The sequence below is a fragment of the Falco naumanni genome, chromosome 3 (genome assembly GCF_017639655.2).
Source record: "Falco naumanni isolate bFalNau1 chromosome 3, bFalNau1.pat, whole genome shotgun sequence".
Taxonomy (NCBI): domain Eukaryota; kingdom Metazoa; phylum Chordata; class Aves; order Falconiformes; family Falconidae; genus Falco; species Falco naumanni.
Window position 1 is genome coordinate 14,275,644 of NC_054056.1, and position 14,144 is coordinate 14,289,787.

The 14,144-nt window shown below is 38.5% G+C and overlaps 1 protein-coding gene across 1 annotated transcript in view; it reads right to left on the reverse strand.

The window, feature by feature from the left end:
* The window catches only part of CFAP74 (cilia and flagella associated protein 74), a 92,214-nt gene that overhangs the window by 23,315 nt on the left and 54,755 nt on the right, over nucleotides 1-14,144 (reverse strand). The window contains exons 12-20 of the mRNA XM_040587941.1: nucleotides 13,415-13,625; nucleotides 12,326-12,511; nucleotides 11,080-11,253; nucleotides 9,814-9,932; nucleotides 6,581-6,647; nucleotides 6,039-6,128; nucleotides 3,977-4,150; nucleotides 1,931-2,105; nucleotides 500-612 (exon numbers count right to left, since the gene is read on the reverse strand). Coding sequence (XP_040443875.1) covers nucleotides 500-612; nucleotides 1,931-2,105; nucleotides 3,977-4,150; nucleotides 6,039-6,128; nucleotides 6,581-6,647; nucleotides 9,814-9,932; nucleotides 11,080-11,253; nucleotides 12,326-12,511; nucleotides 13,415-13,625 — 1,309 coding nt within the window. The remainder of the gene's footprint in view (nucleotides 1-499; nucleotides 613-1,930; nucleotides 2,106-3,976; nucleotides 4,151-6,038; nucleotides 6,129-6,580; nucleotides 6,648-9,813; nucleotides 9,933-11,079; nucleotides 11,254-12,325; nucleotides 12,512-13,414; nucleotides 13,626-14,144) is intronic.

Genomic DNA, 14,144 nt, shown 5'->3' on the forward strand with positions numbered 1-14,144 from the left:
AGCCTTCTGCAGCCATTCAAAGATCTGCTCTGCTGATTGCAGCACTGAGTCCACCTGCCTTTCGTATGCATAAGAGGAAGCCATAAATGCTAGTACCACCAGGATCTGCGCTCTCATACCCACATTTTGTAATATGGCTCAAGTCTGACATTTCCCAGACATTCTTCCTGCCCCATCTTTTGTGTTGTCACCAGACTTTGTGTAACTACAGAACAACACAGCAGAAAAAAGTTTCACATACACACATACACACAGAGTTAAATTATGGAAAACGTAAATTTATACAGAATCTGTCAGCTCAAATAAGTCAAATAAGATCAAAAGAAAGGGCAAATGTGTCATGTGATTTCATTTAAAGAATTAATTGTGATATAGTGAAGTCCAGCGGGCTTGAAACTGATCATGCACCTAACCATTTCCCACCAGAGCCAAAGCAACGTATTTAATGTAGGCTTAGACTAGTGAAAACCTTGGATCCGTATCTCAGGGTATTCATTACCTTTCCAAGCATGATTTCCACTGGTGTTTCTTCAGGAGAAAGTTCCACTACATTATGTGCGTTGTCTGTGTCTAGATCTGATCTGGAATGTGATATATCTTGACCAAGTTGTTCTGGGGAAGAAAAAAAACCAAACCACAAACAAAATCCCACAGAATGCTGGATGTGTGCATCTAGTCACTTATCAAAAATAACAAACCGGGCAGAAGTACATTGATTTTGGTCAATATTACAAATCAAGTAACGTATGCCAGTGATGGGGAAACATAAATGTCTAGAAGGCGATTTCTGTTTGGCCATACAACTTTGCCCTACCCTAGAAGCCTACCTCAGGCACCTGAGCCTTCCACTACAGAACACCAATATTGATGTTTCAGTAGGACAAAGCGTATACTGGAGGTTGTTAACATCAAGGAACGCAAATTCAGCTGAAAGTGAGAGCTGGGCTTTAAGAGCAATTTCAGTGGGACAAAGCAAGGCAGTCTGGAGGACTCGCAACACAAGTGAAAGTGCTGCTTCACTTTATGCTCAAAACAACTGCAATAATAAGCACCTTTTAAATAAACAGTCTCCCACTAGGGCTTCAAAGTGCCTTAAACTAATGCATCACAAGAGAGATGAAGCTAACGCTGGACTCCATGGCAGTACTCAACTGCAAACCATATCCTTCACGTTAACCAGGAAAAAGATCAGAGTGTCACAAGGTATGTTAATGTGCCAAAGCAGTAGATATTTTTTTTTAAGGTCTGAAAACATCTTTACGTGTTCTTTGGAGACAGCTACTGTGATTTATGGAATCGCTCCATTTCACAATACAGATCCCAGATTTAAAAAAAGCAAGCCACCCACTACCTTTTCATGGAACTTTTAGTTTCCTGCAATTGGAAAGATCAACATCGAGACATAATGTTAAAGAATACAGATAATAAAGAAATCAAGAAAGTCTTTCTTCTACAAGACTGGATTTTATTAAGCACCTGGTAAACATCAGGAATGAGATGGAAAATGTCTGAGGAGGTTCATCTTTCTGCTTCCTTGTTCCTAGAACCACAGACTATAAAAATAAACCTGTCATGTGGATTTCTATTCTGAGAAGTGGGTATTCAGTTGCTGAGACAAGAATGATAACAATTTTGTAGTTTCTGTAAGCCAGTTGGGTTCTGTATTCTTCTGAGACTGAATTGTTGATCGCTAATGAGAAGTGAGATTCTCTGCTGCTTTTGATATAATGGTGTCAGTACATTATTTTTAGTCATTTTTTTGTGAGGCAGCATACAAAGAACTCTAACATTACTACCAGAGTAATGAACTGCTTAATTTACTGAGTAACTTTGCAAACTGAATTCCACAGTTCATTACAGGAAACCCTACAAATGGATAATGCTTGGCCTGGAAAACTGCACTGGCTATTTTCTAAGGTAGTCAGCTTACCTGCGGAACTACTGCTCCGGCTTGTCTCAGCTCTCTGCTGCTCCACCTGGGCAGCACAGCAGGTCACTTCCTTACTACCCTCAGGACAAACTTGTTCCTTCTTCTCAACTGCAGCTGTCACAGGACTATCGCTGTTTTTCTTTACAGGGACATCGTCACTGAAGTGTTCAGTAACCTATTAGAAAACAAAGAAAAAAGTATTTTCAACTGTGTCTGCTCATCTAGCTTGCATCGGCTCCAGTTTTATCAAGCAGTTGCAAATCAAACTTGTGTTTTCTTGCAACTGTTCCACATTATAAATGGAGAAGTGTGCTGCACTTTCTAAAAACTACACATTCTCCTAGACCTTTATGAACGAGCAGATTTAATTTTTGCTGGCTGCCCCAAACAGGTAAATAATACAACAGGAGCAATACAGTGTCAGTTATTTTACAATTAACAGAACTAACATTCTTCTCGTGGAAACACAGGCAGTTCTATGTCAAAATTAGGTCTGCTAAAACTAGACTTCCGTTTATTACACACCTACAAAGGACAGAATACAGAAGGGAAACCATGGATACAGACAGTGTTATTTCACAAATTCTATTATTTGAACCATGCTTTTAATGTAAGGATAATATATGAGTTGAAAACCGTGGCAAATAGCTCAGCAGTTTCACTGTACGTAGTATTTATTGTAATGTTTCAAATGAGACGTCGTGTCTTTTCTTGGAACTTAAAAATTTGCTAGATTATCAAGCAGAGAATTTTGAAAACCATCTGAGCCAATTGTTCTTCAGCAATCAAAGAAATTAAAAGACTGCACTGATGGAAAAAGGATAAAGACTCTGCACTGAGCTTACAAGAACATACAGGCACTTCATAAAAGATACATAGCCTAGTAGTGCTATTCTCTCTGGTCAAGGACCTGTGAAATCTATCTGTTTATGTGTACTACCTAGGCAACACTTGAGGAAAAAGGAACATTTATGATAGTGATATTCATCAACACCGGAATTACAAAACACAAGCTCCTACCACAGTGAGCGGTTCATTGCTGTTGGGGTTTTTTTGGTTTGCTTGGGTTTTTTTAAAATCTGAAAGTTTCCCCACTTTAAGAATGAACTCTACAACTTATTTAGCACATCTTCAGAGTTAAGTTGTTCAGACTACTCAAAAATCCGGCCCACAGTGCTGACATGCAAAGACAATTGTATGCATGCTTTCTTGTGTCTTTCACTTAAAACTATCTGCTACATGGAGGAGTACAACTGTTAGGATTCCTCCGTTTTCTGTCAGCTTTGAAACTGGCATGCTGTAGGAGCAACCATCAGGTCTAACACCACACATTTTGTCAGCTCTGCACCAAGTGTCTGAGTCTTGGTACATTTCTCCAGTCTCTGCTTCATTCCCACCCAGGACATTCCACAGGACACAGTATTACAATCATTTGCATTCATTCCACTATTGATTGGAGAGATCCTCTTCAATTTTTTTCACACTATTTATTATTGTTGTTTTCAGGCAACAGCCCTCAATGGGATTATTAGTCAAACGACGACAGCTCCTTCCCTTCTAACAACAGCTGTCAGTAACTGTGACTGTCCTCCTTTGGGCAGCAAGGGAAAATCACAGGCTAGTGCTCCCATTTGTCATTACTCCATTGCTAGTTTTGCAACTGTTAGCATTTCTCTTAAGTCCAGGAGTTGGGACTTTAAGTGACTCTGCCAGAATCTCCTCTTAACCAAAGTATTTTTTCCTAATTTTCATGGATGTGGAGAAGATAGAAATCATTACATAAATGACTGAAATGTTACAAAAAATTATCACTGTTAGTTTCCCCCCTACCCCCTAAATAATTTTAAATTACTTAAATTTAAATTTCTCTTCTGATAGTTGGGGATCTAACAGATTGTATCAAGACAGGCCAGCTCAAACATAAACAAACTACTAAAGGTTGGTGCAGATGATCTTCCAAAGCCCCCTCCAACCTGAGCTACGATTCTACCACACTTTGCAAAGCAGAATGTTTCTGTTGATTTAGGGAAATCCTTTTGAACCTACCATTCTTCCAGGAGAAGGTTTTTCTGTTGCTCTGCATGTACTACTGTCACCTGCTGACATCTGAACTTTGAATCTTGTTCCCAAAGCTCCACTGTTTGTCAGGTTGATGGTCCGTGAAATTGTCTCTCCCACCACATGGCTGCCGAAGTCAATGAGCTCTTTATCTAGTGCCAGCTGTAAGAAGATAAACCATTAATTACTACTGTCCTGAATAGTCAGTAATGTCAATTAAATGAGCATCCACCTTTTCAAGAATAAGACTTTACATTTCTTATTATCATTTCAAAGACCGTATCAAATAATGACATGAACTGCAGGTATCCTTCTGCCTTCTTGCAGCAGCCAACTCATTAAAACAATGTCATGTTAAACTGAGCCCCTTCCATCGCAGTCCGCAAGGGGAAAACCAGGCTAAATTCTGCTCATAGTAACAGCTTGCATAAGCCTTTAGGTCGTTACTCTGGAAATAGGTAATATTTATGTACCAATTCAGCACTGATACTCTTGTATTACAGAAAAATGGTTTTCCTAGCATCAAGCTGAGAAGCAAGCAGCATTTAACATCATATAGTGACTATGTATCAGTTTGTAACACATCCTGCCTTTTGTTTCTTTGAGCTATCGTGGTTTACAAGGAGTTTATGAAGTAATATGCTGCTTCATAAAGAATTTTTAATGATTTTGATAACAAAAGGCTTGTTATTCAAGTTCAAGCATCAAAAAGACAAAGGCAACTTGGTTGCTTGTTAGTATCCTGCTTACAGCTGAACTCTTCCCACTTTCAGGGCATAAAGAACAGGAGTTCCTGGGTGTAATCAGTGCCCCACGCTGGTATGAACTCTCTAGATGAAGAAAACTACTCCTCTGACCAAAGCTAAATGTGCTGGCTTGCAGCTGCATTGTGCAGACTCATCTTCAGGGTCTTCTAACTGGAAACCAACAGAGTCCTATACACATACTCAGATTTAAGATATCACATATTGCTGTAGGAAACTAGAATGATATCACAAGTGCTTAAAATGAAGCACATCCTTAAATATTTTACAAGAATGCTAATATAATAATTATAGCGCACTAACTTTCAGTTACTTCCCCTCTTCTATTTTCTGTGTAACAGATTGTTCATTTCCCTGTGCACAAAATTTTCAACATGTTGTCCGGTAAAGAAACTTTACATGCAATCCTATTCATTCAATTTACTAATATCTAACAATCACAAATTCCAGGAAGACACTCATATGTCTAAACACCTTTTAAAAATTATTTGTTATTATTACGTATGCTCCCAGCATGCCCCAGATTTTGTATTTCTAGTCTTATTCTGATACTGGGTGTCTCCTTGCATAATCTTTTCCCTCTAGCATTGTATATACTCATCTATAGTTTCTTTTGGCCTACAAAGCTACTCTTAGCTGTGAAGGAAGTAATTTAAAAACAAAACTGTTGCTTTTATCAAATACTTTATTCAAATTAGCTCATAGGAAGTTAGGGTATCTAAAAACAGTTAGTGCAGGCTGTATTTCCAACTCTTAAGAGTAAACATATTATCTTCTTCACCTAAAATTCAGTATAGACTTCTCAAAAGATTTTGAGATACTGAAAGGAAATGATACATGCTTTTGACAAATGCCAGAAAAGATAGAAAGATATTATGTGGTTTTTGTCTACATAGAAAACTATAGAATAAACTACTGCAGGTCTGGGATGGAATTTCCAAAAATTCCAATGAAAAAAAGATAGTTCATTTCCAGCCAGCGTTTCTCTTCCCAGTGTAACACCATGTCATCCACTTCTGAACAGAACTACTGCAGTCAACCCCAACCTGAAGTTAAAGCTACAGTTCATGGTTAAGTAAACCCATTAAGGTAATTTTGTATAAGGCTCACTGTAATCTGGGAAGCTAAGGAACGAATCATTTTCTGGAAAGAGACTCTCCATTTAGAAAATAAAAAAGAAAGAAATTTAAATATTTCTTGCTAAATATTTTCAATTATGTTTATGCTATCACACATTTTCTATTACTGTTGTTATACTGACTCTGAACATACTTGAAGTCACTTACAATGCATCTCTTGGGTGTACATTTCAGTGGAACAGAAAAAGAACCTGTCTGTGCCATAAACATTACTTCTCCTTCCAGGGTTTCATCTATCTGGAAAACAACAAAAAAACCCAAACCAACCAACTCAACCAAGTAATCTTGAATGATTCAGCCTGTGTAGCCTGGTGAAAAATATTTTCACTCATTCTGAGTAACATACCTATCTCTACAGATTCTACATTTCTGCTTTAAAATAGTTTTGGTAACTGCCTGGCTAAGTTTAGCTAGGCGGTATTATAGATCTTTTTGTTTGGAGCACGTTTCAAAACATAGTCCAAGAATACTTAGTGGCAGGCATTCTAAAATGTGTGCTCAGAATATGCCTTACGACAATTTAACAGAGCTGGAACATGCACGCAGTCGTCTATTACAACACTGCCTTGCCTAGGAATGTCGTTTCCTTGTTAACAGTTAAGAAATTAAATTAATGATGCTTTTAATCAGACTGCTGGATTATACTAGGATTCTCATAATTGTGTAACTTAGCACTCTGGTACACTTACCATTGGCTTAAATGTTACCACTAATTCACAGGACATTCCAGCAGACATTTTGCCGGGTGGGTCAAAACTGTGGAGATAATTAACATAAAACTCCAAATTAAAGCTATGTATGAAACATCCAGCTCCTACTCTGGTAACAATAGCAGATCTATTTTTTCCCCCCCCACTTGGATTAATTACTTGGAAAAGTCAGAATGAGTGACAGATTAATGAAAAGCTATAGAACCCTGCTGCAATTGTAAGACTACAAAGGCTGACTCTTTATCGAGGCTTTACTCAGAAAGCCTTACAAGTGCTTTTAAAAGGCAAGACTTACTGCCTTCGTGCTACAGACAAAGAGCCTGTAGGCAAACAGGTGAAGCTGAGGCTTGGTAATATCACCAAGAACAGGGTGGCCCAATCGCCTATTCAAACAGCGAGGAAGCTTCTCCTGTCACCCATTGAGCGTTGCTCTGTAACATCTCCCCTGTCCAAACAGGAAATTAAGTGGGGAAAAAAACCCAGAAGGTAGCTGCAAACAATTAGAGAATGTGCTGCTCACTGCAAACTGTATCAAAATTATCTTGAATAGAAACTGTCACTCATTTCAATGCCTCATTTCACGGTCTCTGTGATGCAAGCAAAATGCCCATCAGAAGACAAAAAATCTCACAGCTGCACTCTAAATGAAATTATCAAGGCATGACTGGAGACCTGTTCTGCCTGACGGAAACAGAAAGGAAGATAAGACAAAATAGATAAAAAGTTGTTAGCCGTGGGTATACCTAATCAAAGTGAAACACTGAAACAATTTTAGCAAAACAAAATGAAAACCAAAACAAAAGCAAGATGAAACATTTTTAAACAGAAAGGGGAAACGCTGTTCAGAGTTCAGGAGCTTAAAATGTGAACAGGAAAATAAGCATCTGTATAGTGACCTTCAGAACAGGTCACTAGCAGTTTCCCCTGAGAAAGACTCTAAGGAATAGCTCCTTTATTTCAAACGTTACCTTGATAAAATATTTATGATTTAGAGCACAGGCTGCCAAACACACAAACACACAGAGAACCACTATGCTAAGAATAGACCCTCATTGCATGAGGATGTAATAATGCTCATTTTAACCATTAGAATATAGTCTTTTATTAGCAAATGTAACATCTGTCACTAAACAGTTCTCAAGTAGTAAGTCTACAACTACCTGTGCAAATGATGCAGAGGACAACTGATACCATGGCAGCTTAGATGTACTGAGCATTTTCAAAAAGCTTGGTAAAACTGTTTTGTGACAAACAATTTATGTATGGTTCTACCAGAGAAAAGATAATCATTATACAGTGTAAGGACAGTGTCTGCAAATCTGATCTGTGCTCTTCAAATTATTAATAATATGACAAAGGTTAATAAGATCTATATGTTATTTTTGCTATCTATCTATCTATCTGACAAATGTATGGATGTCCAATTTACTTGAAAAAACATGAATTCATCCCTCAGACATTGAAGAATCATTGACTCTTTCTATTCACAATACGTAGAGTTTCATTTGTCTTTGGAGAGTACTTTGAAAGGCAATTATATCAAGGAAAGACCTAGGCCTTCCAGAAAGTGTTCTTTCATTTTTGGTCACAAATCCAAGGTGCAGATTTAAAATATTGAATTGTCCAACACACTAAATGAGAAAAAAATCACCTAATAAATCGGTCTTTGAGAGCCTGAAACCCCTCTCATTTTGTCAGAAGATTAGTTAGCTTCAGGCTTTGTAATAGAAATTAAATTTATTGTAAGTCAGTCCAAATTAAACCTACATACCTGATTTCAAAAGGAGAAAAAAACTACATTCATACTCGGCCAAGGACCCGAGCAAGTTTAAAAGCTTAAGTGCTCTGCTGTATTGTGGTCAATTACGCACCTCCATCAGCCTGTGACTGAAGTGCTAACCATCTCTACCAAGATCTCCTACAGCAGCTGGATTCAGACCTTACAGCTCTCCAGTGATTCCCTTCAGTCAAGAACTGTAGCATCTTCACATCCCAGTGTACTCTTACAGGGACCAAGAGGGCAGGCAACAGCTTAACTATGCACTGTAATTTTTCTCATCGAGCAAGCTGGAAATTCCAAGTGCAATCTAGCACTACAAAGTGGCAGTGGGTAGTGAGCTGGAAAATGATCCCTGGAGTATGAAATCAGTTACTGGGGTAATACAGCTTATTTATTTCACCGGGATATAATTAAACAGAATTGGTTTCTTCAGGTCAGTCAGCGATAAGAATTGAAGTCTTTATGTAAACTTTTTATGTAAGCCAAATTAATTCACTCTGATGTCTCCTATTTGTCAATAAGGTTCACTTACACACAAACAAGAGCTTTGGCAGTTTTTCATTTTTAGGCTAGACTAAAATCTTTCTTTCTTTTCATTTCACAGAGTTCCAAGTATATATTTTATTTTCTTGACTCACTTTTCAGGTAAAGACAAGTTGTGGAAAGTAATACTTTACATTGTTGAAGACTTGGAGTATCTCCAGAGAAAGCTAGTGCCTGAATTATTCTTAGAAAGCAATATTTTGTGGATATTTCCTTTTATTTATTTATTAACAGCCAAATAAAATCATTTATATAGTTAAACTGAGATTAATTTGCAACTTCTCCCAACTGGATGGAGTACTTCGTTATATAACCTGTCATCAGGATTATATGAATGTTCTTTCCCAAGACCACAGGATTTGAACTTAAGTGCTCTTTGCCCACAGACTGCTTCCTTGATTTCATCAGCTTCCTTACACACAAACTTCAGCAGTCATCTAGAAATTCTGTGAATCATGCACCGAAGGATGGCAGCTGCTGAGAGGTTTGCCTGGGTTTAAAGGCCCTTGTGGTGGCCTAGAAAGAAGCTTGGGTCCTCTTTTACTTCTTTGTACCAATGAAGAGGTCCTTTTTAAAATGTTCTGACATTTTTGAAAAAAGCTTTCTACTTGTTCAGGGCTGGTAGCTGCCACAGGTCCCTATTGCTTTCCACAGATTAGGGGCTGGTCCCTTCCTATCACCGCTACAGAAACCAACGACATGCAGCTGAGGCTCAGTAAGCCTCTTGCTCCTCAGCTTGGAGACACAGTTTCTTTCCTCGTCACACAAGAATGGAATCTAGTAATTTAGATGTGTCTACTGAAATTATTTAATATGCTACAGAATTTGCTTACATCTGCTGTGGTACAAAGGTAAAAAAAGCAACTAGTCTACAGTTAATTTTACTTACTGAATACTGATGAAGTCCTTGAGCCATTCACTGATTCCCACTAGTCTGCAGGAATTAACACTGTAGGATGCGTTTATCAAAGCTATCTTCTTTTTGTAGATTTGACCAACATCAAAATCCTTGGAACACCAAACATATCAGGTGGTGTGAGTTACAGGAAGTAGCGTTTACACACATCATGACAAAACCAACTGCTTTCACCACAGCTGTGCCCACAGTCCCTATTGGGACCCTTGGCCTGTGTGCAAAGTATTATCTAAACCCATGAAGCCCTGCCTGGCTCCAAACAAACCCTTGTAAAACACACAGCCTACAGAGCCAGGAACTCACGCTTCATGGCTGGGGCACATCACTTGCATTGGTGCGCAGCTAACACACCAAGCTGCTCTGTCTTTTCCTGCAGTGAACGTCAAAGATGTCAAGTCACATGTGTGGACTAACCAAGTTAACAATTTAGACTGTGTGTAGCAAAGGCAACACAGATTTTTGAAACAAAGAGCTGGGTGTCACCGTCTTCTGACAGAGGTCTGCTGTTTCTGTGCAAGGCACAGGTTCCCAGCTCATCAAACCTCATCAAACCAGAACGCCAGGAAAGCTGTACAGCTGGGCACATCACTAACACGTAGATGAGTCTCGTGGGCTGCCTGGCAGCACGTTTCTCTGACACAAAAGGTTTGTCTGATGTGCCATACTAGCAACCTTTTCAAGTATAGAGGACTAGGCAGAGTGTTATACTTTCTCACAGTACACTTGTTAATTACAATACAGATATACTGCAGCTCACTTTCCTCATGACCAGTACGATATGATGGTCGCTTGCAAACTGAAATCTTGACTGGGTCATAGTCATGACTTCAAGGGCATTTTTTAATAGTCATATTGTATATACAAACAATACCTAAGTAACAGTTAGGCTGCGCTTAAAAAAAACCCAACCAAACAACAACAGAACACAGCCTAACAAGCTGTTTCATTATTTGCTCATCTTTCTGGCAGTATTTAAATTCCCCTAAGTAAAGGAAGTATTTTATAATTTAGAACTAAGTAGTGAAACTAAGTAGTTTATTTAACCTGATTGTAACTTAAAGAGATTGCTAGATAAAAAGGCAAATACTGTCTCAGGTTTGACTAAAGACCTATCAAAGACAAGAAGTATTATATTTTCTTTTCCTTCCCATGCAACAGACTTTTGATCAAGACATTGCTATGTACATACAGTAGACACATACATCATCTTTATAGATCCCACACAGAACGGTCACTAACCTTAAAATGAATGCAGCTTGGTTTACTATAGAAAGTACATCCCTTACGTTCACGACCAGACACTATTTGCTTGTGAAAAACTCCAGTTTGGAATTTCTCCCTTTTTTTGTCAAAAAGTTCTTCTTTCACTACACTTGTAGCCAGCTGCTTTGGAACCATTTCTTCTTTGGATATCTAATAAGGAACATCGATAAAAAACACCATGACTGTAAGTGTGATCACAGAATCTGTAGCTCCAAGTAGAAAAGTCTGCAGAATGGAATCTTTTAGGATCTGGCCAGCCTTTATCTGTTTCTCTCCAGATCAAATTCAGCCTCCCAGCTTCCATATGAAGAATTTTACTCTCAGCTGTCTGTTCTGTAGCTTATCACCCAACACTATGACATAGTGTTTTTAAAGGCAGCATTAGATCTTGTGCACTTAAAGGATTTTTTTCTCCCTCAACTTCTTAAACAAATACTCATTCAGAAAAAATCAGCTAACTTCACTGCAACATGGCAGCTAAGCTGGTGAAGGTTCTGGAGCATAAGTCCTATGAGAAGCGGCCGAGAGAACTGGGGTTGCTTAGCCTGGAGAAGAGGAGACGCAGGGGGGGCGTTATTGCTCTCTACAACTACCTGGGGGTCAGTCTCTTCCCCCAGATAACAAGTGACAGGACAATAGGAAACAGCCTCAAGTTGCACCAGGGGACGGTTAGATCGGATATTAGCAAATTTTTTTTCAACTGAAAGGGTGGTAAAGCACTGGCACAGGCTGCCCAGGGAGGTGGCGGAATCACCATCCCTGGAGTTGTTAAAACAAAATGCGTAGATGTGGTGCTCAGGGACATGGTTAAGCGGTGGGCTTGGCAGTGCTGGGGTAACGGTTAGACTTGATGATCTCAAAGATCTTTCCCAACCTAAGTGATTCTGTGGTTATCATTTCAGTTATGGTCCAGCACTTCTTCCATGAAAGTATGTACTGACATTATTTCTTTTTGATTGATTACAAAGTCTGCTCTTAAATGTCTTCTACATCTCAGAAAAAGCAGTACATGCAAGTATACCTTTGAATCACATTTAGGATTTTAACTTCACAGTTCCACTGTATAAGAGTATTTTATATTATTTTATATTATACTCCACTTTATAAGAGTATTAAGTATATTATTTACTTCTGTTTAGAGTATAGAATACTACTACTTTGCTAGAAGGTATGCTTTTCTTTGCCTGTTATTATTTCTAGTACAAGATATCACAACTTTTACCTTGTGCAAGTCACATTCCTGATCCCAAAGTCCTGGGAACTCAGGTTCTAGTAGAGTTTTGTCCCTCTCTTTCTCATCGTCATCACTTTCACAGAGCACGTCATGGGGTATTTCTTCAGAATTCTCTCCTACAGAAGCAGTTCTCTCACCCGCTGAGGAACAAGCTAGTGGAGAGTGCCATGACTTCTGTGAAAGACCGTAAGTTTTGAAGATACAGTTAAAAATTACTACTAAAGGACAGTTACCTCAACAGTTAACAGTTTATGAGCTCTTTTAACACAAAAATGACAGGTGTATAAAGCTCAGAGGCCAAGGATGACAACTTAGGTCAATCCTTTCTTAAAACACCGAATACAAACAAAATCTTACGTTAAAAGCATCTGTACGCTGTTAACTGTATACTGTAGGAGGCTAGAAACCAGTCCCCAGGCATGAGAACACTGACTGCAGTTTTTTAATGTTTTGTATATCATGTGATAACCAAGGGCTTTATTGTTTCGTTGTAGTATGACTATTTCTACCAACACCTCCCTCCCCACCTCTTTTCTTTTAAATACCTAAAGATTGCATGAGGCCACTAGTTTCATCAGGGAATTAAATTCCATCATTTCACCTCCATTCACTTTCATTTTCCAAGCCAGTACTCCCTGGAATACTGCGAAGATAAAAACCAACGAACTATCCAGACCGCTTATGTCTAGAGAGAACCCTGGTCTCCTTTGTAATACAGTTGAAACATTTCTCGTGTGCTCACAAACTCATCTGAATCCTTACTCAGGGATGAAGGTAATTAAATAGGAAGTGATGGTACTCTGCATGGCTTTTGATGCCTCTTGCGATTCATGTGTCTGAAAATTCACGTCTTCTTACAAACCTCCCCACACCTCTTTATTCATATAAGCATCAACAAGCAAGACGAGGGAGACTAACGGTCATTAAGAGATCTAGGGGAGAAATGACCACCCACTTGTTCTGTACTATCCGGTGTTTAGTTGTAGGCTCTGCTATTCAGAGACAAGAGAATTCACTGACCTGCACCTCTGACAAAAAGTACACCTAAAGACAGGTAATTCTTAGGCCTTTGTTTACCTGTGATACTGCTCCAGCTGAGTGTTTACAGGTCTTCTCGATATATCGCCATGTTTGCGTTCTCCACAGTGAAGAATCCTCAAGTTTACCACTACCCTTAATTGCCTTAGTACAGGACTGACTTCTTTTCTGCTTGCAAATAGAAGCTTCTTCTTGCAAAATTCGAGAAACAATCTCAATTTTTCTTGACTTTTGCCGTTTTCTAAAAGCTCTGTAATGTTGTAAGAAATATTAAACCAACTATGGTTGCTATTAATAATATTCACTGCAGTCCAGTTTCTTTTGAGCCTTTAAGCTAAAGAGCAAGTCTTTAAATTGGGTGCATTGGTAATTTGTGCAAAGACAACAGGTGATTTAGAGGCTATTTATACATTTTTGCAGACTAAATATACTCAATTACAGTGTTTTAGAAGTTGAGGAGTTGACAAAGCATACCAGTCACCGCTACTGAAAAACAAAGGGTTTAAATACTTTTCCTAACCCTGTCAGCTATTTAAAGAAAACTGCCTATCTGAAATCCACTGGATTTAATAAAGAAAGGAAGAATATTTTAAGATAAGGACATAAATACTGAACTTGGAAGATATGAATTCAAAGCTATGTACAACTACAAATTCCATGACACACTGCGTAGCATGACAAAAGTGACAGTAGATAATTTAATCTCAGTTTTAATACCAGCAGTTTAGTACACAATTTTCTGCAACAAATATTACCCACACTAATGATC